At 50.5% G+C, this 24,245-nt stretch overlaps 1 protein-coding gene across 3 annotated transcripts; it reads right to left on the bottom strand.

Moving 5' to 3' along the window:
• Positions 1 to 461: 461 nt before the first annotated feature.
• Positions 462 to 22,273, bottom strand: SERPING1 (serpin family G member 1). 3 transcript variants are annotated; one of them, XM_061153992.1, is made up of 11 exons: positions 22,241 to 22,273; positions 15,202 to 15,334; positions 14,555 to 14,658; positions 14,273 to 14,413; positions 13,539 to 13,613; positions 12,100 to 12,565; positions 9,615 to 9,749; positions 7,271 to 7,474; positions 6,948 to 7,087; positions 1,882 to 2,083; positions 462 to 950 (listed from the first exon to the last, which is right to left on the bottom strand). In XM_061153992.1, exons 1-11 carry the CDS (start codon positions 22,256 to 22,258, stop codon positions 697 to 699), a joined length of 1,872 nt encoding a protein of 623 aa, XP_061009975.1. In that variant the 5' UTR covers positions 22,259 to 22,273; the 3' UTR covers positions 462 to 696. The 3 variants fall into 3 exon arrangements, with proteins under 3 accessions (XP_061009975.1, XP_061009982.1, XP_061009990.1); XM_061153999.1 differs by having other exon boundaries at positions 14,360 to 14,413; XM_061154007.1 differs by lacking the exon at positions 14,273 to 14,413.
• Positions 22,274 to 24,245: the final 1,972 nt, after the last annotated feature.

Below are 24,245 nucleotides of genomic sequence, written 5' to 3'. Positions count from 1 at the left end.
AGTGCTTCCCCACTCTGCCTCCAGGTCTGGCCGTGTGCCTTGCTTGGGCTGACCGGACGACGGTAAATTTGAGGCAAGCAGAGCTGCAGGCTGTGAAAAAGACTGCCAGTCTCTGACTCTTCACTTGGAAACTGTGCCACTGCAGGTGAGCGTTGTTGGAAGGGTCCGGGAGGTGGATGTGCAGAGGAGAGCCAAGGTGGTCCAGCTGAGGCCACTGTAGGTCAGTCGCCCCCGGCCACCCCATCAACTCTTACAGACGTATGAGTGAGCACAGGGGAGGTCTGCCAGGCCCAGGCCAGATCAGCGAGATCAGCCCTGACTCCCAGACTTTGGTGAAATAGTACATAGCTGCTATTTTAAGCCATTAAGTTTGAGTGACTTGTTACACAGCAGTAGCTAGCTGACACAAGGACCAGGGCAGCCCTAGTCTTCTAAAACTCAAAGGCAAGGGAGAGAGAAAGTCATGGTCTGCCAGGTTTTATTTGTGAAGTCTGCTGTATCTGTGCCAGAGAAAGCTCAAAAGTGCTTTGGAGGGGTTGCCGTAAGGGAGGAGGGAAGCCGCCCCCCCCCCCCACAGGACCCCACGGGAGCCCCTCGGGTGGAGGGCAGGCCTGGGGCGGGAGGCGGGGAGGGGCACGTGCAGGCAGGCTGGAGCAGGGCCGCGGCTGGGCTGGCGGGCTGAGGCCCCAGGCCGGCTCAGCCCTTGGGGTCATACACCCGGCCCATGAAGACCGGGAACTTGTGCTGCTGGTCCCAGAGCAGGAAGAGGAAGGGCTGCTGCACGTCGAAGACCAGCAGGTTGCGGGCCACGGAGACCACCGAGGCGGCGGTCGCCTCCACCCCACTCTCCGTCAGCTCCAGGGTGGCCTGGTGCCGAATCCCAGACACCTGCACGTCCGGGTCCTCCGTCAGCCCGCATAGGTTGACGTCGTAGATAAAGTCAAAGTAATCTAGGGCGCAGAGGGAGGAAAACAATGGTCAGAGGCCTGCATGGCTGTCAACACGCGGAGCGCAGCGGACATGCGGTAAAACTGTAAATGGAAAGCAACCTCTAAAAACGGTACAAAAAGTGAAACTAAAAAAATAGTCATTTAAAATATTTTTTAAATTAAAATATTACATTAAGAAACAAAACAAGACCCGCGCGGAAACCTCAGCAGCTGGAGACATGGGTCCTGAATTTCCGGGGTTGATCCCAAGTTCCAACCCTCTCTTTCCCCTCCTCTTCTTGTTTATCAAAGTGTAATCGCGTTACACTGTGCCTTCCAGTCCCGTTTGTGGGCTCCTTAATCCGTGGGCCCATCTTCACTCCAGTCACCACTTTCTCTCAAGTGGTCAGAGGTCTGGCCCCAACCCCCCCAAAACCCTGAAAAGTGATGCTTCCTCATCAACAAGAACCTTGGAAACGAGGTAATGTATCAGAAGGACATATGTGCTCAAATGACATCACATACCAGGGCGTGATGTCATTTATCAGCAAACGAGATCATCTATCAGGAGATCAAGTTTGAGAAAAGAAAATGAAGGGATATGTATGGCACATGTATGTGTTAAGTCACTCAGTCGTGTCCGACTCTGTGCGACCCCATGGACTGTAGCCCGCCAGGCTCCTCTGTCCATGGGGTTCTCCAGGCAAGAATCCTGGAGTGGGTTGCCATTTACTCCTCCAGGGGATCCAGGGATCGAACCCAGGTCTCCTGCATCTCCTGCACTGGCAGGCACATTCTTTGCCACTGAGCCACTTGGGAAGCCCAGCCTGAGACGATGGATGTGAAAAAGACTCAAGAGGGTGTTGACCGCATTTTAAGGCCCATTCCCCACCCCCCACAACCTCTCCTCCTCTGGGGGCCCAGGATCAGTCCCGGGGCTGCCAGGACTCACCCAGCATGTCCTGGCTGCTCTGCACTTTGATGCGCGGCATCGTCAGGTGTGTGGGATGGAACTTGGTCATCTCCAGCTTCTTCAGGACAGCGTTGAAGACGGTGGCGCTGAGGGCCTGCTCCAGGTCTTGGAGATGGTGTTTCACGGTCTGGGGCACCAGGATCACAAAGCTCAGGTTGTGGGACAGCTGCAGGCGGCCCACCTGGAGAGGAAGAGACGCAGCTTATCAGTCCTCCTACCCCGCGCTCTCCCGGCTCCTGCCCTCTGGGGCCTGAGGCTCGTCTCCAGTCCGTACTGTTTCAGCAAGGAGCTAGAACTAGGCTCCCAGGCTTTGCCACGAGATGGGGTGGTCAGGCAGGCAGACAGCGCTGGTCTGACCCTGTGCTGGTGAGATGCAGAGAAATGAGTCAGAGTTTCTGATTTCACAGGCTGAGGATCACACCCGTACTCTGCTACTGATGAGCTGTGGAATACAGGCAAGCAGTGGGACCTCTCTGAGCCCAGTTCCTTTCACGTATGTTGTGCATAAAGTATAGAATACACATAATGTACCATCAGAGTTATCAGGCCTGTCCTTTCAAAGACTTCTGATGGCTTTTCCCTGCCTATGAGAGTTGGTATAAACCTCCCGGTCTGGCATTCAACATGGTATACAAGCGGATACCAGCCTACCTTTGCAGTTTGCCAGTAGCAGGACTTAGAACTGGTGGCCAGACAAAAGCAGGAGAGAAATACAGGACCCACAAGTCCCATACATGAGTGTTCTCAGCTCGGGATGATTTGCCCCCAGTGGACATCTGGTAACGCTTGGAGCTGGCAGAAACAGGCGCTGCGTGCTCCTGGCATCTAGTGGGTAGAAGTCAGGGTTGCTGCTAAATCCTGCAGTGCCGGGACAGCACCTTATAACGAAGAATCCTTGAACCCAAAGTGTCCATGGTGCCAAGACTGAGAAACCCCAGATGGATAGGACAGAAGAGACGATCACCGAAATGGCATTATGATTGAGGCTGAAGAGATGGACACAAATAATCTAGAATGCAGAATTCAACTGGGCAATGAAGACGTTAACTGAAACCAATCAATTGTTGGAATTTGAAAAAATGGTCCAGAAGAAGCAGGTTGCACAGTGATTTATTGCTTGAAGAGCATGGACACTTGGGTGCTGTTGACAGAGGATCTACACAGGGTTCGTGGACCTGACACTGTGCGCCCCTCACATCCTGAGAGCCTTGCCTCTCTGACCAAAAATTACCACGTTGTGGTCTTGACATTCCCAGCTAGCAACCCTAGCACACTTCAGTTGGTAAACCTAACCCCCTTCGTTGGGTACTCCTTAAATCCTAGGAAAATTTAGAACAAAGTATGGGAATGAGAAAATAAAGCAATTCTGTAGTATGAACCCTGGGTGATAAGTTCAGAGTAATCTGTGTTTGTTATTTAAAATAGGGTGTATAATTTTTAAGAGTCAGACATGCTAGTTTTATGCTTTTGGACAAAGAAGGGTAGGATGGTTGCATTCGGTTTGAGAATAAAGTTGAGATGTTGACTGAAAGTTGATTTACTCTTCAAATTTAATTTTCACAAGTGGGCTTGAGGTGCCAGCAAGATATGGACAAACAGGGGTGTAATTCTCTCCTGTCGAGTATTTAACATGCTAAAAAAGAAAATCAAGTATGCCAAATGTATGAAGTGTATTTATAAAGTATATACATAAGCTCAAAATGCTTAGGGGAATATTAGTTAACCATATTTGTAAATGAAACAAATGGTTTAAAGGAGTTTAATCTGGTCAGTATGGCTTAATTAAAGAACAAATGAAAGTGTTTTATAAAAAATTATGATTATAATGTAATAATGTAATTAATAATTTAACTTCAGCTAAACGTTTAAAGGCTTAAGTAAAACTTTGATTTTGAATTTACAATGCGACTACATCAAATAAGTGAAGTGAAGTGAAAGTCACTCAGCTGTGTCTGACTCTTTGTGACCCCATGGACTGCAGCACGCCAGGCCTCCCTGTCCATCACCAACTCCTGGAGCTTGCTCAAACTCACGTCCATTGAGTTGGTGATGTCATCCAACCATCTCATCCTCTGTCGTTCCCTTCTCCTCCTGCCTTCGCTCTTTCCCAGCATCAGGGTCTTTTCCAATGAGTCAGTTCTTCATATCAGGTGGCCAAAGTATTGGAGTTTCAGTTTCAGCATCAGTCCTTCCAATGAATATTCAGGACTGATTTCCTTTAGGATGGACTGGTTGGATCTCTTTCAGTCCAAGGTACTCTCAAGAGTCTTCTCCAAGACTCTATGCTCTTCTCTATGGACTCTATACAGTCCATGGAATTCTCCAGGCGAGAATACTGGAGTGGGTCGCCTTTCCCTTCTCCAGGGGATCTTCCCAACTCAGGGATCGAACCCAGGTCTCCTGTATTGCAGGTGGATTCTTTACCAGCTGAGCCACAAGGGACGCCCATATCAAATAAAGTATTTGTTTAAAACCTATGGAACTGTAAAGAGTGGGGAAAGTGAAAGTGAAAGCGTTAGTCGCTCAGTCGTGTCTGACTCTGTGACCCCATGGACTGTAGCCCGCCAGGCTCCTCTGTCCATGGGATTCTCCAGGCAAGAACACTGGAGTGGACTGCCATTTCTTTCTCCAGGGGATCTTCCTAATCTAGGGATCGAACTCAGGCCTCTTGCGTTGCAGGTGGATTCTTTACTGTCTGAGTCACCTGGCCAATCCCAAAGAGAGGGAGGGGGGTTGCATAAAATCCCTCCTCCTTTGCCATTAAAAATCCCTCACAAAAAAAAAAAAAAAAAAAAAAAATCCCTCACACTGATACTCTCCCCCCAAATACTCTGAGTTAGAGTGATGCCCCAAACTTGCCATGTATATTCATTCTTTCTGCCTTGTACACGTATTCTGGTTCTGTTAGATAGTTGGGAATACTGAAAGCCATTGGGTAAGGATGGATGGATGGAAAGGTGGAAAAGTGCATGGATGGTTAAGAGTGGTCAAAAGTAACCACTTCTGTGACATCTTCCTAGCCACTCGTTCTGAGTGAGTTGCTCCCTTTAGCATCTTCCATTGAATTCATTAATTTATTCAGCAAACATAATGAGCACTTATTATATGTGGCATTGTTCTAGGCCCTCAGATATTGTAGGGAAAAGAGAAAGTCTCTGATCACAATATCTCAGAGAGATAGACAATACTGGAATTAAATAGGCAAATAGACAATGTAATTCAGATAGTGGTAAGTACCATGCTTTTGAACTGTGGTGCTGGGGAAGACTCTTGAGAGTCCTTCTGTTAGCAAGGAGATCCAACCAGTCCATCCTAAAGGAAACCAACCCTGAATATTCACTGGGAGGACTGATGCTGAAGCTGAAGCTCCAATACTTTGGCCACCTGATGCAAAGGGCAGACTGCTGGGGAAGATTGAGGGCAGGAGGAGAAGGGGGCGACAGAGGATGAGATGGTTCGATGGCATCACCAACTCAACAGACATGAGTTTGAGTAAACTCTGGGAGATGGTGAAGGACAGGGAAGCTTGGTGTGCAGAAGTCAATGGGGTCACAAAGAGTTGGACATGACCTAGCAACTGAACAATACCAAGACAATACAGTACCATGGATATGTTAGTAATAAAAGAGGATGCTGTTACAGGGTGAGGAGGAGGCGACTTTAAGCAGGGGGAAGTCTCCTCCACCTAGGTGACCTTTTCGCTGACACCGGAGGGGCCGGAGGAACAAGTTCTGTGACAATCAGCCTGCAGAGGGTCCAGCAGAGGGAAAAGGTAGGAAAGCTTCCAAGGTGGAAACAGTCCTGGCATGTTCCAGAACAGGTCCTATGTTTCTCAGCCTGATACTGCATCACTGGGCTTCTCCTATTGTTTCCTGTCTCATAGGTCTGTGCCCTGCTATCCTAACCAGGCAGAAATGTCTGGTCATTCGTGTACACGCTGCTATTTAAAATGGAAGACCAACGACGGCCTTCTGTACGGCGCATGGAACCCTGCTGAGTGTTATGTGGCAGCCTGGATGGCAGGGGTCTGGGGGGAGCGGATCCATGCACACGTACGGCTGAGTCCCTCGTTGCTCACCTGAAGCTACCACAACGTTGTCTGCTAACCAGCTATGAGTGTGCGCGCGTGCTCAGTCGTGTCTGACTCTTCGCGACCCCGTGGACTGTGGCCCACCAGGCTCCCATGTCTATGGAATTTTCCAGGCAAGAATACTAGAGTGGTTGCCATTTTCTTTTCCAGGGGATCTTCCTGACCCAGGGATCGAACCTGCATCTCCAGGACTGGCAGGCAGATTCTTTTTTTTTTTTTTTTCATTTATTTTTATTAGTTGGAAGCTAATTACTTCACAACATTGCAGTGGGTTTTGTCATACATTGACATGAATCAGCCATGGAGTTACATGTGGTAGGCAGATTCTTTACCACTGAGCCACCTGGGAAGCCCTAACTGGCTATACACCAGTAACAAAACAAAAAGTTTAAGAAATAAATAAATAACAACATAAGGAAGAAAACCAAGAAAATGTCTGGTCTCTCTTCCTTCCCTCTTCTTTCACTGAAATCATTCTGTTCAATTTCTGCCAAGGAACTTAAGCTATTTAACACATGCACACGCATGCACTTACTACATACATGAACACACGGATATGCCCAGACATGTGCACACGTATGTACACAGATGCAGGTATACGCCAGGACACACACAGAGGAGCTCCTAAGCCAGCAGGGTCTACTGGTGGGTTGACTGGGAAGAGAAACTGAGGCACGGAAGAGGAACACGACTCACTTTTTGCCATTTGACGCAGTAGAGACGCAGGAGGAAACTTTAGAATCTTGCTTTCCGACCTCAAATATATAATGCCTCCCTTGGCCCAGGCTGGAGAGGGGGAGAAGGAGAAAAGATAGGGTGGAAACAGAGATGGAAGCAGTAGAAATGACGGGTTTTCAGTGGAAAGGTGCGCCCCACACCGATGGAGCCACAGCAGAAAGGAAGTCAGGATGCTCAAGAGGCTGTGAGACAGGAGTGGGGAGGGCCGAGAACTCACCCGGGCCTTCAGAGTCCGGTCTGTGAAAGAGGCCACAGGGTACTTCTTGCTGTTCATCATGGGCACTTTGATGGCAGAGGATTTAACGTAAAAGGGCATCATGATTGTTCTGCTGTTATCAAACGCTATCTTCCACTTGGCTAGAGGGAAGAGCAGGAGGAGGGTGACTCTAACGCGGGTGGGGAGGGGAGGAAAGGGAGTTAAACACTCTGGGGGCACGGGCCAGGGCAGGTACCGCGGGAGCCAGGGGTGGAACCTGGGGCTGAGTGGGTTTTAAGCCCGCAGGGGAAGGAAGACCTCAGGATGGGGAGACGCCCCCTTACCGCTCAGGGTGACCGCGTTGAGGAGGATGAGGCGGGTGTCCTCAGGCAGGCTGTCCAGCAGCCGCCTGATCCTGAGGTTGGTCTTCTTGGCCACCCAGTCGTTGATGAGCTCCAAGCTGGCCGTGCTGTTATTCCCCAGGGGCCTCGGGCTGCTGCCATAGAGCCTCTGAGAGGCGTCGGCGAAGGTGTCCCTGATGGTCAGGTCTGGAGGGGTGGGGAGGCGGGGCAGGGCAAGAGGCGGGCTTGAGGTCCTTCGGGGAGCAGCCCTGCAGAGGGGGCTGGCTTCTACCCGGTGGAGGCGGTGTGGACCAGGGCTCCAGCCCCCTCCTCCGACAGGCGCTCCGTGAGCCCAGAGCAGGCGAACCCTGAGCTGAGCGCAGGAGGCTCCTTCCGGGCCTCTCCTGCCACCCGACCACGGCTCGGCAGGTAGATGGTAACTTCCATTCGCCTCTATTTCCCTTCTTTCCTTCCCTTCATTCAGACCGCTTTCTAGTCTCAGTGGAAGATCGCAACAAGACTTCCTGGGTTTTGCTCTCCAAAACCCAGGCCCACTCGAGAAAAAAAGCGTTTAAAAGAAAAAATTTTCCTGAACTAAATAGGTAATATTGACTGAAGCTGTATTTTCTACCAACCTAGCAAGACAGGTTTATAGCAAATGAGTAAAAATGGCAATGTTTCAAAAAAAAAGGGCAATGTTTTTTGAACCCCTCTGAGTCATAACTTTCCCATCTGTAAAAAAAAGTCTTTTTTTTCTTTTTTTAAAGATAATTATGTGATAGGTGAGTTTTCTTTCTTTTCTTCTTTTTTCTTTCCTATATTTTCTCAGTTTTTTTTTTTTTTTTTTGGCCGCGTAGAGCAGCACATGGGATCTTAGTTCCCGGACCAGGGATTGAACCAATGCCCCCTGCAGTGGACGCGTGGAGTTCTAACAGCTGGATGGCCAGGGAATTCCAATATTTTCTCAGCTTTTTTTTTTTTTTTTAAACAGTGAATGGGTATTGCTTTTATAGTTAAAAAAAAAAAGAATTTTTTTCCCCAATTTAAAAGTGGCTCACACTAAACCTGTAATTTTTAAGCTCAGCAGAACTGAGGTTTCAAATGTAGTCATGTCTGAAGCCCACACACTAAAGGGCTCTGGTTGAGGCTGGGTGGGAGTTCAGAGCCCACCTGGCTCCAACCGCCTCTCACAGAAAGTGCTACCCCCTCCCCCGCCGGCAGCCCCTCCCCCCACGCAGCCCCCTCCCCCGCCGGCAGCCCCTCCCCCCACGCAGCCCCCTCCCCCGCCGGCAGCCCCTCCCCCCACGCAGCCCCCTCCCCCGCCGGCAGCCCCTCCCCCCACGCAGCCCCCTCCGCACAGCCTCCCTAACTCCCACTCCCACGGGGACTCCTGCAGCAGTTCTGCAGAAACCTAGGGCTCTGGAGAACAAAATCTGAACGAACTGCATTAGATCATTTTGGAAGCTTATTGCTCTGACTGTTGTTGTTATTACTTAATTGCTCAGTCATGTCCGCCTCTTTTGCAACCCCATGGACTGTAGCCTGTCAGGCTCCTCAGTCCATGGAATTTTCCAGGCAAGAATCTTGGCGTGCATTGCCATTTCCTCCTCCAGGGGGATCTTCCCGACCCAGGGATCAAACCCATGTCTCCTGCATTGGCAGGCGGATTCTTTACCACCGACTGCTCTGATTACCTTACCTAATAAGGCAACATATGTAAATGGCAACAAATTCATATAACATAAAAGTACAAAGAACAGGAGTCCCAAGACCCCCTGACCCAGGTTAACAAAGTCTCTCTTTTTGTTTTTTGGCCTCACAGCTGGCGGGATCTTAGTTCCCCAACCAAGGCACACACCTGAACTCAACCAGTGAAAGGTCAGAGTCTTAACCACTGGACCACCGGGGAATCTATTTCATGTCTAGAGCCCTCCAGCCCTCCAGCGCTCTCTGTTCCTGAATGCCGAGGACTGTTCTTACTTTGATGAAATTGATGAATGCAAATGACTTGCCCATGGTCTCACCTGGGCACCTATCTGGCACCCAGGAGCCACTGGGTGTTTCTCAGGCCCGCCCTGCTCTGCATTCCTCCCCCCACCCCCTGCTTCTAGTTCTAACATTCCCTCTGTCCTCTCTTTCCCCAGTGCTATGGATGGAGAGATGGTTTAGTCACTCAGACATGTCTGACTCTTGGCACTGTAGCCCGCCAGGCTCCTCTGCCCATGGGATTCTCCAGGCAAGGATCCTGGAGGGGGTTGCCATTTCCTCCTCCATCCCCAGTGTTAGGCGCCCACCCAAATCCTGAGGGCCCAGCTCAGCCCCTGCCGTCCTTCCCCCCGACACTCACCTGAGCTGTGGAAGATCTGAGAGAACGAGGTGAAACCTTCGGACGTGAAGGCATTCAGGGCACGGTGGACACAGCTGAAGTTCTGGGGGTAAGAGAGGAGGCGCTCCAAGCTTTCCTTGGTTTCTCCTCCAGCCCCTGCAACAAAGACCAGAGCGGGAGGAGGGACCAGGGTTAAGAGACCAAGCCGCAATGGCGGGGCAGGGCAGGGGGGTTAACCCCGTATCATCAGAGCCAGAGATGGTTTCAAAGACAACACATGTCAGAAAGAGAAGGGTGGGGGAATTATGAACAATCCAGAATTTTCTAGGACTAAATATTCCCTTCCTGCATTTTCCTACCTAATTTTAATACCACTCGTCACCCAAAGCCTGGTCCAATCACCACTTGTTCCACATGACCTCTTATTTAGTCGGTTCAGGTTTACAACGGTTCAACCTATAAGCAGGGACACTAGGTCGTCATTAAGAAGAGAGAGCAGAGACTCATAAAAGATGTCCAATACCCTTTCCCTTGTTCATTATTAAATACTTATTGTCCACACCTTCTGTGTAGCAACAGATAGAATTTAGCAAGCACTCACTTTGATCCAGGCATAGTAACTGCTTCTCCTATATTATCTCTTTGAATCTTCACTATAACCCTTTTATGTAAGGACAAGTACTATCCCCATTACGCAGATGAGAAAACTGAGGTTTAAGAGAGGAAGTAATCTACTCATTTTAAGATCATGGAGTTCATAACCTGAGGGTGGAGGAAAGATTCAAGCCATTTGGGGGGGGGGGCAATAAAACAATTAACTGAAACCAATCAAAGGAAATTGCACCCCAGGGGGTATTTGGCCACATCTGGAGACTTTCTGGGTGTCGTACCTGGAGGTGTGGGGTACCACTGATATCTAGCGGATACAGGCTAGAAATGTTAGGGCTCTGGGACTCTAGTAGAAGGTTCCCCTTCTACTAGTAGAACAGGTTCCCCTGTTCCTCACTGTATCGGCTCCAGCAGGCTTCCTGAGATCCCCTTTGGAGCGACAGCTGTTTCCATTGCCCGGAGCACTTTTTTGGGCCATTTCTAAGGTAAGTTACCCCAGGGGAGTTGACAGGGGTCTCTCAGGGAAGTGGAGGGATTAACATTTTTTTTTTACCTCCTACCAAGTTAGGCACTGGGCTATCTGCTTAATTTTTCTTTTTTTTAAAGGGTGGCTCAGATGGCAAAGCGTCTGCCTGCAATGTGGGAGACCCGGGTTCGATCCCTGGGTTGGAAAGATCCCCTGGAGAAGGAAATGGCAACCCACTCCAGTCCTCTTGCCTGGAAAATCCCATGGACTGAGGAGCCTGGTGGGCTACAGTCCATGGGGTCACAGGGTCGGACATGACTGAGCGACTTCACTTTCACAACCATTTCCATTTTACACAGAGGACTCAGGCTCAGAGAAGTTAAGTGATCTGCCCAAGTTCACACAGCTAAAAAGCAACGTTATTATGATTCTGCTCTATGTCTCTCTTATCGTTTCCTTATGGCCTTACCCTGAACCACGGTTGATGGGCTGGAACCTTATTTAAATGTTCTTGCACAGTTCATAGATTTTATAAGCCATGCTGCTGATGCTGCTGTTTACTCACTAAGACGTGTCTGACTCTTTGCAACCCATGGACTGTGGCCTGCCAGGCTCCTCTGTCCATGGAATTCTCCAGGCAAGAATACTGGAGCGGGTTGACATTTCCTCCCCCAGGGGATCTTCCCAACCCAGGGGTTGAACCCATGTCTCCTGCAATGGCAGGCAGAGTCTTTACCACTGAGCCACCTGGGAAGCCCTTTATAATCAGTAATGCCTATTAAATCATGGTTAAATGAAAGAATAAATGTAAGTTCCAGAATAAAAAGATTCCCCTCCCCCACCATAGCACATTTTTACAGCTTCCTTCTTGAGGCATTTTTTCATTTTTTTTTTTTTAAAGTCGCTCAGTCGTGTCTGACTCTTTGGGACTCCATGGACTAATGTAGCCCACCAGGCTCCTCTGTCCATGGGATTCTCCAGGCAAGAACACTGGAGTGGGTTGCCATTTCCTTCTCCACGAGATCTTCCCAACCCAGGGATCAAACCCAGGTCTCTCGTGTTGCAGGCAGACGCTTTAATATCTGAGCCACCAGGGAAGCCCTCTTTGTGACCCCATGGACTATAGTCCATGGAATTCCCCAGGCCAGAACACTGGAGTGGGTAGCCTTTCCCTTCTCCAGGGGATCTTCCCAACCCAGGGATCGAACCCAGGTCTCCCACATTGCAGGCGGACTCTTCACCAGCTGAGCCACCAGGGAAGCCCAAGAATACTGGAGTGGGTAGCCTATGCCTTCTCCAGGGGATCTTCCCGACTCAGGAATCGAGCCGGGGTCTCCTGCATTGCGGGCGGATTCTTTACCAGCTGAGCCACGAGGGAGCCTGCCTCAGGGAACGTCAAATGCCTGAACTGGAGAGAAGGCGGGCTCTCACCAAGCAGGGTTTGGGTGAGGAGGCTGGCGATGCTGAAGGGGGAGAAGATGAAGTTGGTCTCCTTCTTCTTCAACACCGAGAAGTCATGATAGAGCTTCAGGGAGAAGTCTGTCAGTGCCTCCCCCAGCACCGCCTCTGCTTCGCGGATCTCCGAGTCAGAGCAGGAGGTGATGGGCGCTGGGCAGAAGGGTTCAGCAGTGGGCTGGGTGGTTGGCTGGACCGGTTCGGTGGCAGGCTGGCTGAAGGCCTCCGTGACAGTGTCTTGTACGACGGTCTGGGTAGTCATCGGCAAGGTGGAAGGGTCCTCGTTGCCTTGACCGGTCAGGGTAGTCATCGGCAAGGTGGAAGAGTCCTCGTTGCCTTGAATGGACTCGTTGTCGGGAATACCTCCTTTCTGGCTGTCTCCTTCACTTTCCCCTTCTTGTAAGCTCCCTGGGCCGACGATCATATCTGAGGCGACTCTGTCCTGTGGTTCAAGAGACTTTCTTTCTTTCTTTTATTATGAGGCACAGCCCCCTTTAAACACAAACACTCAAAGAGAAGGTGGGGTGTGTTGCTTAGTTGCTAAGTCTGTCAGGCTCCTATAGCCCGCCAGGCTCCTCTGTCCATGGGATTTCCCAGGCAAGAACACTGGAGTGGGTTGTCATTTCCTTCCCCAGGGGATCTTCCCGACCCAGGGATCGAACCCACATTGGCAGGTGGATTCTTTACTGCTGAGCCACCAGGGCATCGAAGGTGGGATACCAGAGAATTGTTCCTGGCAAAGCTTGGTGGGACAGGGGCCTGCCTGGAGCCCCCACTATGGATTGCCTCAGAGAAAGCCCACATTATCCCATTTAACTGATAAACAAAACCGATGCTGAGACATTAAGCAACTAGCTCAAGGTCTTAAGAGAAGCCGGAGGAAAAACTAGGGGTCAGACTTGGGTCTCTGCTTCCAGATGCCTTGATCACCACCACATCATCTGATCCATCTCAAAGGGCAATGCTAAAGTCAACTTCGGCACACGCCCACGGAATGCACACGCCAAGGTAAACACCCCCCCTTTCTCCCCGGCTCACCCCTTACCCCTGACCTCCGGAACCACTGGGGGGAGCTTTCCCACCCTCACCCCACAACTCAGGTTTCCACGATAACCTCTTGCTTTTTCCTTTCAAAATGCTGTCCATCTCCTTTGCCCTTCCGCTTTATTCTCCACTCTGTACATCAGGGCCGGTCGCTCCCCTAAGTACCAGGCTCCCAGCCACCGCAGCGGGTACCGCGGACCAGGCGGGGTTAGACCCCGCGTGGGCCTCAGTCCCTGCTCTTTCCAAGCTGTGTACTCAAAGCTGGTGGGAGGACCCCCGGTGCCGATCCCACGAGGAGCTCACCTAATTCCCCGGAGCCTGAAGCGTTAACCTCAGCCCCGCTCCCGCCTGGCCGCGCAGGGGTCACTCACCCCAGCCAGCAGCAGCAGCAGGAGGGTCAGCGGGGTCATCCTGGAGGCCGTCTGGGAGGCCACGTCAGCCCGGACCTGCAGGGCCAGCCGGCTTCTGGTGCCAGCTCCGAGCCTGGGGGCCTGGGGGCCCTCCCGCACGCCCCCATTCAACGCCCCCCACCGCCGCCCGCCCGGACCGCCTCCTCCCGGCGCCTCCCCCTGTGTTGTTGTTCCCAGACCGCGGCCCTTTCCCGGCTCCGGCTGGCCCCTCGTCCCAGCCCCCTCCCAGGCCCGAGGCGTCCACCTGCTCCGTCTAGAGGGTCCCGCGGCAACTCAACAAGGAAGCCCGGGGCCGGGGAGGGGGGCGGGCCGGGAGGGGGCGGAGGAGGGGAGAGGAGGGGAGGGGAGGGCAGCGGCGACGCCCAGAGACCGCAGAGACAAGGGGAGCCTGGGGGAGGGAGGGAAGCCAGGACCCCCAACCGCCAGCGCCAAACCTGCTCCTGACTCCCGATCGCTGCGCTGCCTCGGGCTGACTCAGCGGCTAGTCCCCCAGGGTTGGGGAGGCTGGGGTGGGTGGGGGTTCGGTCGTAGCTATTGGTTGGCCCGGGACACTGCCCAGTTACAAATTAAGGCGGATAGAGCGCTGGTGTGGTTTCCCGTAAATCAGGCTGGGCCGGACCACTTGGTCCAGCCCCCGCCTGGAATTTCAGCTCAAAGCCCCTGGTGATCCGGGCTGGGGAAGCTGGGGTGCAGACCTCGGGTGGGCACAGCCAGGCGCCCTGCTCCCTCCGCACGGGCGGTGATGGAGCCGTCCCAGACCCCAAATGTGCTCCGCAGCTTACCAGCAAGCCGCCTTCCCGGAACTGCTCGTTGGGCTGGATCCCTGAAGGAACGCTCTGGAAAGAGGCCCGAATGTGCCCATTGGATGTAATAGCTAAGAGCCTCGCAGCACTTAAATGTCTGGCTCACTTGGTGAGCCTTCTCTTGAAGATGAAACCTGGACTGAACCTCCTGAGGTCCTGACTTCACCCGCTCACCTCTGTGGCTGGTCCCCCTTCTTTTCTTGGCGACCTGGAGTCCGTGGTGCTACCCCTCTGTAACACGCCAGGGATCTGGGACACCCAGTCCAGCAAGCATTCGCCTTAAGTGAAAACCAGAAAACTTGGGAAAAACAAAACCGAAACCAGAAAGGAAAAAAAACAACCCAGAAAGCTGGGTGTTTGTGTCGAGGGGTGGGAGGCTGGAGACTCGGGGCCGACAGACCCGCTGTGAGACCTGGCTTGTGTGTGACCCCAGCAAGTTGCTTTCCCTCTCCGTAGCTAGCTTCCGTCTCAGGCTTCCCAGGTAAGATAAATACAGGAAGAAGCTCAATTAAATTTGAATTTCAGATAAACAAAGAAAAGTTTCTTTGAAAATGTGTCCCATGCAATATCAGGATCCGCCGCTGCTCCTAAGTCACTTCAGTCGTGTCTGACTCTTAGCGACCCCCTGGACCACAGCCCACCGGGCTCCTCCATCCATGGGATTTTCCAGGCAAGAGTACCGGAGTGGGGTGCCATCGCCTTCTCCGAATATCAGGAGCTACTTACAGTAAAAAAAAAAAAATTTTTTTTGTGGACGTTTATCTGAAATTCAGATTTAACTAGACATTCTGCATCTGATTTGCTAAATCTGGCAACCCTACCTCTGCAAAACACAGTGGTCTCTGATGGCCTGATACAGCTCTGATGCTCTGTGGTCGGGTCTCGGCCAGGCTTGTCCTGTTTGGCACATTCTGGAAAGTTGGCTGCTAGCACCAGAGCCGCTGTCCCAACGGGCTGATCGGGAAGGGGAACAAGAGAACATTTACGGGCTCCTTGGGGCCATCCATGGGACAGGCTCACAAAGACGGTGCTGGCTCTGCAGGTCCTCGTTCCTTGGGGCCACGGGGGACCCTCCCAAGTCAGGCGAAGTCTCTTTGCATCGGGCCGTGGCCGCCAACAGCTCTGCACACAGTGGTATTCCTCCATCCCCAGGGCGCGAGCTGGGGCCAGCCTGGACGTAGGAGACAGCTGAACAGAAAGAAGCTGGTGCAAAGCACCTCCTTCATCCTTTCATTAATGCTCATGACATCTACGAAATGGGTGCTAACATTAATTCCATCTGAAATGAATTTTAAAAAAGGAGACTCTGACTTCCCGGGTGGCGTAGTGGATAAGAATCCGCCTGCCAATGCAAGGGACCCGGGTTCGATCCCTGGTCTGGGAAGATTCCGCGTGCCTCGGAGCAGCTAGGTTTGTGCGCCACGATTGCTGAGGCCTCCCCCAGCGCCCACCCCCTGTGCTGCAGTTACTGAAGCCTGTGCGCCCAGAGCTTGTGGCCCAGAACCAGCAAAGCCACCGCAGTGAGAAAGCCGTGCTGCACAATGAAGGGTAGTCCCCGCTCGCCGCAACTCGAGAAAGCCAGAGCACAGCAAGACCAGAGCCTCCAAAAATCAACTCGTTAATTTTAAAAAACGAGGCTCAACAGAAATCATTTGATTCACCTGACATCACACGGCTAGTGACGGAGCCAGCATGTGGGCCGCGTCTGTCTGAGCTCCAGGCCCGGCGTCAAACCCCTATGAACTCCTGGCACAGGCCGTGAGCCAGTCTGAAGCCGGCAGCAGGGTGAACATCCTGTGTCCGGCGGCAGGACCGTGGAGCTCTGCGCCCCAGGGTCTCAGGGCGGACGAGGACCAGCGGAGAGGTCTTCCCGAGCTCCGTCGGACCTCTCAGCTCTTTGGCCAAAGCTGTCTCTTCTGGACATTTAAAGGGTGTCTCTGCTTTGTGGCTAATATCTTGCCTGATGGAACTGGGAGCCAAGCTGAAGCCCTTTTCCACTGTGAATGGCCTGAGGCTGACTTAATCAGGGTGTTTGCCTTCCCTCATAGCTCAGTTGGTAAAGAATATGCCTGCAGTGCAGGAGATCCCGGTTCGATTCTCGGGTCAGGATAGGCTACCCACTCCAGTATTCTTGGGCTTCCTTTGTGGCTCAGGGGGTAAAGAATCCTCCCGCAATGCGGAAGACCTGGGTTCAATCCCTGGGTTGGGAAGATCCCCTGGAGAAGGGAACGGCTCCCCACCCCACAAACTCTAGACAAACCCCCTCAGCAAGTCCAGGGGGTTTCCGTGTCATGAGAACTGTCCCTTCCAATGGGTGAGGAGGCATGAGCTCCCAGGAGGCCCTTTCCCCTGCATATCTGCATATGTGTGTGTGGCATCACCCCCTGCGGGGTTCCTGGTGTTCAGTAAATTCAAGTTCGCACTGAAGCTCTCTCTGTAAAACATTTTATCTTTTTTTTTTTTACATCTCCGGTCCACCCTCAGATACAGAAGGTACCAACTGCTATGGGTGAAGGCTTTCTCATGAACTGCATGCCTGGAGTTTCTCCTCGGAAGAAGAATTACCCAAAAGTTGGGATTAGGGCAGAAGACTCAGGGTCACCAGACTCTCAGAACACAGAGAATCGTTCGGATGATCACTTCCTCGTTTCACTCACAGAGGGCACACGAGTGTCACCACAGACGCAGTGAGGTCGAGTGTGCACAAAGCACGTCTTGGGCATTAGGCCTCAGTCCTCTCCTCGGAATCCTGGCTGAGGAACACCATTCAAGGAGAAGAAAATTTTGTGTTGTTTTTTTTTTAATTTACTTTTATTTATCTGGTTGCACCAGGTCTTAATTGCAGCCTGTGGGATCTAGTTCCCTGACCAGGGATTGAACCCGGGTCCCCTGCAATGGGAGCACGGAGTCTTAACCCCTGGACCACCAGGGAAGTCCCTCATTTCTTATTTACTATGGATCAGGGCCCAGGGTCTGTAATGGCAGATGTTGACCTGCCAAAAAAGGATAAGATGCAAATCTTTTCTGTCTGCCAGAGAGGTGAGTGAGGTGGAAACATCTCTTCTATATTAGCCCTGCCAGGTAGACCAGATGCACAGCTTTATGTAGGCCGTGTATGATTTGAGCTAATCATCTCTCTTATGTATGTGCAGCAATACCCCACCTAATCGACCACTACCCGGAGCTCTCCCTTGTGTGGGGCTGGATGCTTTGTGAGGCAGGGCGGGCGCTGACTGAGCCCCATCTGATTTCCCGCAGGCTTCTCCACGGAAGCCCCGGGTGCTGGTCGGGTGAGGGGCCTGCAGCGAGTACTCCTGTGCATCTTCTCACCACGCTGTCCCCTGCGGGCTGTTTCCTGCTCGACTTTCCGGGACCAAATCTTCCTGGGAACCCACTAGAGAGTCTAAATTCACAGGACTTTTCTGCTGAAGACCCTCTTGTTAGGTATTAGCACTCCCACGTTCATTGCAGCACCAGTCACAAGGGCGAAAATGTGAAGACCAGCAAGAAAAGGTGATGTGTACATACAACAGAGAAATATTTGGCCGTAAAAAAGAAGGATATTCTATAACACGAGACAACACGAGTGGGCCTTGAGGACATCATGCTGAGTGAAATAAGCCAGACATAGGCAAGTATTGCCTGATTCCACTTACGTGTGATACCTCGAGTAGTCAAATTCATAACATCAGAGCTGAAATGGTAGTTACCAGAGCTGGGTAGGAAATGGGGATGGAGAATTATTGATCCATAGACATGAAAATTCAGTTAAGTAAGACGAACAAGCCCTTGGGAATTCCCTGGTGGTCCAGTGGGTAGAAATTCACGCTTTCACTGCTGAAGGTGCAGGTTCAATCCTTTGTCAGGGAACTAAAATCCCACAAGCACAGCCGAAAAAAAGATAGACAAACTCTAGAGATCTGCTATACAATATTGTACCCATAGTCCACACCAATGTACACTTAAAAAAATCTAAGAGACTAGACCTCGTGTTAAGTGTTATCACAACAAAATAAAACCCTCTATTTTCATCTTCCATCCGTCTACTGGTAGGACATAGTTGGGAATGAAAGACAAAGACTTGGATTAGGTCCAAATAATTATTGAGAAGCAAACACCAAACCCTGACTCACAACCTATTTGAAGACCCTGGAAGGTCAAGGAAAACAAAGCTTTTCTGAGTAGAACAAAAATGTATTATGACTCCTGATGGGTATTCTAAATGGGCTCATTTATTTCTTTCTAAGGAAATTTTATGGGCTTCCTTGGTGGCTCAGACGGTAAAAAGTCCACCTACACTGCAGGAGACCCAGATTCAATTCCTGGGTTGGAAAGATCCCCTGGAGAAGGCAATGGCTACCCACTCCAGTATTCTGCCTGGGAAATTCCATGGACAGAGGAATTCTCTGTCCTGGCAGGCTACAGTTCATGGGTTGCAAGGAGTCTGAGAGGACTGAGCAAGTAACACTTTCAAGGAAATTTTATACTACAACGTCACATGTGTACTTTGTAAAAATTTTCAAACAATCCAGACGTTTATAAAATGAAAAGTTATTCCAGATACAGCTTTGGGTAACAGTTTCAAGTGTATTCTTAGAGACTCGCTAGTTGTGCGGTTATGTCTGCCTCTCACACACATAACAATTACTGTTCCCTAACTTCTTTTCTCACTCGAGTATCACAGACACTGTTCCATGTCGTTGCAGACAGTTGTACCTCCTTCTTCCTTACAACTGCCTAGTGTTCCTTTGTGTGCATGTATCACCAACTTTCTTTGGTCTTACACGGACAGACATTTGGGTTGATTCCAAGCTGAGCACCGAAGAATTGATGCTTTTGAACTGTGGTGCTGGAGATGACTTTTGAGAGTCCCTTGGACTGCAAGGAGATCCAACCAGTCCGTGCTAAAGGAAATCAGTTCTGAATATTCATTAGAAGCTGAAACTCCAATACTTCGGCCACCTGATGCCAAGAGCTGACTCATTTTAAAAGACCCTGATGCTGGGAAAGATTGAAGGCGGGAGGAGAGGGGACGACAGAGGATGAGACGGTTGGATGGCATCACTGACTCAATGGACACGTGTGAGCAAACTCTGGGAGATGGTAAAGGACAGAGGAGCCTGGCGTGCTGCAGTCCGTGGGGTCGAAAGGGGTCAGACATGACCTGGCGATTGAACACCCACAGCCCGGCCCCTCCCTGCGCTATGGCTCCAGGAGGCTCCCTCTGGCCTGCCCGCCTTTTACTCTCCTCACTCAGCAGCTTGCCTGATTCTCTGCCACATTCATGCCTCTAACCTCTGGTTCCAGCTCTCTGCTGTCACCGATTTGGGTAGAAAACCCGGGTCTGGACAGCATACTCAGTTGCGAATCCGGTTCCTCCCGGACCGCGTTGTCTTCTTTTGACCCGCTGCTCCCGCCTCCCGCCCCAGGGATAACAGTGCCTGCCCCAGCCCCAGGGGCCAGCCGCCTGCCCACCCCTCATCCATCCCCGCCTGACAAGGGGGCAGGGAGCCAACAGCCTGGTGCCGCCCGAAGTGGCCGTGAAGCCACGTAACCGCTAACCCCACTGAGGACTTTTCTCCGCTGCACCGTCTAACAGGTAATTACCTCTGCCCTACAAATCTTGCAAGCATCTCATCATACACATATTTACCTGCCACAGATGGGAGATTTTCAGATAGAAGAGGGGCTACACATTCCCACCCCCGCCCGGGGCCCTGTGATCAGACGCAGGGCAGAAAGGGGAAAGCACATGTGTCTTTGAGCCACCCTGACTCGGATTCAAATCCTATTTTTCTACTTTAAAAAATTATTTACTAAAAAATACTGTTTATTTATTTGACTGTGCTGGGTCTTAGTAGTGGCACACACGATTTTTAGTTGTGGTGTGTGAACTTTGAATGTGGGGCCAAATTCCCTGACCGGGGATTGAACCCCTGACCCCTGCATTAGGTTTTGGAGTCTTAGCCACTGGACCACAGGGACGTCCTTACTTTCCTACTTAATAACTGTCTTGGGAAGGCGGGAGGGACTTAACCTCTCTGAGGAGTCATAGTTTCAGAATCTGGTTGATGTGGAGGTTGTACTGTCTCCCCTACAGGGTCATTTTGAGGATTAGGTAAGACAGGTGACAAACACTTAAAAGGTATTTGAAAAGATAGCTTTTGAGTGCTGTTTCGGAAAAAGCCATCATGTTTGTTTCCCGTTAGCGTGGTCATAAATTGGGTGCTTATGAATGCGGTTTTACATCAAAAGGGGTTTGTTCTTGAGCCAAGCATCCTTGTGAGCCCATCTAGACTTCTAATTTTATTTACTTTTATATTTTGGTCTCACTTCCTGGCCTGTGGGATCAAACCCACACCCCTTGCACTGGAGGCATGGAGTCTTTACCCCTGGGCCAAGGAAGCCCCTAATCTCATTTTATGATGAGACACATAACACAGAAGAAATCTGCAATGGCCGCCCGGTGTCTTTGTAACATTAAAAAACTACAGTGATTCATAAAGAAAATTGCACAAAATAAATGTACAGTTTAACAAATATTATAAAGTTCACGTCCATGTAACCACAACCTGCTCAAAACTAGGTTATTCTTGTCAAGCTATAAGCATCCTCTGTTCTCCTCTTAATCACAAGTCCGTTTCCCTACAGGAAGCCATGGCTGGAAGGTTGCAGTCATCACTTCCTTACTTTTCTTTATATGCTTGCCTCCTATCTCACCACTCTTACGCAGTATCGGTAGCTTTGCCCATTTCGGAAGCTTATATAAATGAAATCACTCAGTGTGTACTCTTAAGCGTCTGGGTTTTCTCACATAAAGGCACAGTGCGCCCTTACGATCTGTCCATATCGTGGCACGTAGCTGTGGTTCGTTCATTTCCGTTGTCCTGTTAGAGTGCTATTATGTGAATATACCACAGGGTCGTCTGCTCTAGACGGATGGGCACTGGCTTCCAGCTCTGTACGAGGTAGCTATGAACAGATCTGAGCGTGGGGTCGGTTTCTCTAGGGTCTGTACCCAGGATGGTCATTGCTGAGTCAAAAGGTGTGAGCACCTTCAATTTCTCTACCACTTCCAAAGTGAGTTTGTGATTTAAACTCTCTTAGCAATTTATCAAACTGTTGGGATAGTGAACTTCATGAATCAAGTGGACTGGGCCATCGTGCCCAGGTATTTGGTTGAACATTATTCTGGAAGTTTGGATATTTCTCTGGAGCATTTTTTTTCCATAAGATATTAATATTTAAATCAGTGGACTGTGAGTAAAGTAGATCACCCCTTATAATGTGGATGGGCCTCATCCAATCAGCTGATGGTCTTAACTGAACAAAGACTGACCGCCCCTAAATAAGACGTTCTGCCAGCAGACAGCCTGTGGACTCTGACAACGAATCTCCCGAGTCCAGCCTGCCAGCTTATTCCATCAGGTTTAGGACTCACCAAGCCTCCAGAATCATGTGAATCAGTTCCTCAAAATAAACTTCTCTCTTTCTCTCTCTCTCTACCCCTATCTAGTGAGACATCCAGAACACATACATACACCCACACCACATATATATGAGATTCTGCACACCCAGTGCAGATGTTCCAAGTTTGACCCTACATGCCATAACTAAAGACCCTGCATGCCTCAGCCAAGGGCCAGTGCAGCCAAATAAGTAAACACATATTTTTAAAAAATTTCTATCCTAATTTAACCCTGTACTTCCACTTCAGGCTCTCTGTATGAGGCTGGAAGGTGGTAGGAGACGGACTAACCTCTGACCCAGAGGGTCTAGGGGAGACGAAGCTTTCCCTCCACCCAGTCCATTAGCAAGCCTTTCAGTAACATCTCCGGAATGTGTCCTGAATCCTCTCACCTTTCTCCTCTGGGGCATGAGCCCAGTCTACCACAGTCCTTCGTCACCTGGACCACTGAAGAGCTTCCTAACTGTTTTCCAGGCTTCCACGCTGCCTCTTCCATGCATTCTGCATTCAGCAGCCAGAATTGTAAAAAACCGGAGTTGATCTTCTACAGAAGACCATTCTGATGGGAAGTCACGTGAACGACTTTCTTTCTGCACTCATAATAAAATCTCAGCTCTCTGGCCTGTCTAGCCTGTGAGGCTGGGCCCAGCTAACTTCTGCCTTCCTGCCCAGTCTCCCCTGGTATTACTCAGCTCCCCTTATCCTGTCGAGCCCCCGCCTTCTAGAACATGCACACTCTTGCTGCCTCTGTCCTTTCTGTTCCTGTGACAGGACTTTTCCTTCACTGACTTTCTGCGTGGCTGGTTCATCCTTTGGATCTGAGCCTTTATAATTATTCTTTTAAATATTTTATCTATTTATGTGGCTGCACTGGGTCTTAGTTGTGGCATGCTGGCTCTTAGTTGCAACATGCAGAAACTTTAGTTGCGGCTTGTGGGATCTAGTTCCTTGACTGGGGCTCGAACCCAGGCACCCTGCATTGGGAGTGCAGAGACTTAGCCACTGGACCACTAGGGAAGTCCTGCGTTTGAGCCTTTGAATGTCCTCCTCAGAGCGGCCTTTCTGACCACCTTCACTGTTATTCTCTACACAGCGTCCTTGGGTTTTTCTCATTATGCTTATCACAAGGGACAGTTAATCTTTTAATTTATTTTTTAACTGGAGGAAAATTGTTTTGCAATGTTGTGTTGGTTTCTGCTGTAAAACAATGCGAATCGGTATTAATTATAATACAATATTGTAAAGTAATTAGCCCCCAACTAATAAAAATAAATGAAAAATACCTTGTTGTTGCTGTTTAGTCACTAAGTTGTGTCCGACTGTTTGCAACCCCGTGGAATGCAGCCCACCAGACTCCTCTGTCCACAGGATTTCTTAGGCAAGAATACCGGGGTAGGTTGTCATATCCGTCTCCAAGGGATCTTCCTAACCCAGGGATCAAACCCGCATCTCCTGCATTGCGGGTGGATACTTTACTGCTGAGTCACCAGGAGCCCAATTATATATATACTCCGTTCCTGTTGAGCTTCCTGCCCCCGCTCCATGCCACCCATCTACGTCATCACAGAGGACCAGGCTGGGCTCCCCGTTTCATATAGCAACTCCCCATTCAGTTCAGTTCAGTTCAGTCGCTCAGTCGTGTCTGACTCTTTGCGACCCCACGGACTGCAGCACGCCAGGCCTCCCTGTCCATCACCAACTCCCGGAGTTTACTCAAACTCATGTCCATCAAGTCAGTGATGCCATCCAACCATCTCATTCTCTGTCATTCTCTTCTCCTCCTGTCCCCCAATCTTTCCCAGCATCAGGGTCTTTTCCAATGAGTCAGTTCTTCACATCAGGCGGCCAAAGTATTGGAGCTTCAGCTTCAGCATCAGTCCTTCCAATGAACACCCAGGACTGATCTCCTTGCAATTCAAGGGACTCTCAAGAGTCTTCTCCAACACCACAGTTCAAATGCATCAATTTTTCAGCGCTCAGCTTTCTTTGTAGTCCAACTCTCACATCCATACATGACTACTGGAAAAACCATAGCCTTGACTAGATGGACCTTTGTTGGCAAAGTAATGTCTCCGCTTTTTAATCTGCTGTCTAGGCTGGTCATTGCTTTTCAGGAACAGTTACCTTGTTTGCTCACTGCCATCTGATTGCTGTTTGTTTTCCCCGCTAGACTGTGACCCACCTGAGGGCAGGGACCCCACCTGACTTGCTTCCACTCTTTTCCTGACACATGATTCTATGCTCACCATCTAGAAGACAGTCAATGTTTGTCCAATACTGGATACATCTTGCCTAAGTGAAAAGGCAGCCATCCTGAGCATGGGGACTGCTCATAGGAACCCGATAAACTGCTGAGAATCTCAAGGGATCGTGTGTAACCATCAGGGACAACCTCGT

Source organism: Dama dama, chromosome 1 (assembly GCF_033118175.1).
Source record: "Dama dama isolate Ldn47 chromosome 1, ASM3311817v1, whole genome shotgun sequence".
Lineage (NCBI taxonomy): Eukaryota > Metazoa > Chordata > Mammalia > Artiodactyla > Cervidae > Dama > Dama dama.
This window is presented reverse-complemented; position numbering and strand designations above follow the sequence as displayed.

What these genes read in the sequence shown, in the direction of transcription:
- SERPING1 (XM_061153992.1), bottom strand. An exon ending in TGCTGCTGCTGCTGGCTGGG is followed by an intron (nt 12,566 to 13,538) that starts GTGAGTGACCCC and finishes CTTGAACCACAG; the next exon opens with GACAGAGTCGCCTCAGATAT. An exon ending in GAGCAGCCAGGACATGCTGG is followed by an intron (nt 951 to 1,881) that starts GTGAGTCCTGGC and finishes TCTGCGCCCTAG; the next exon opens with ATTACTTTGACTTTATCTAC.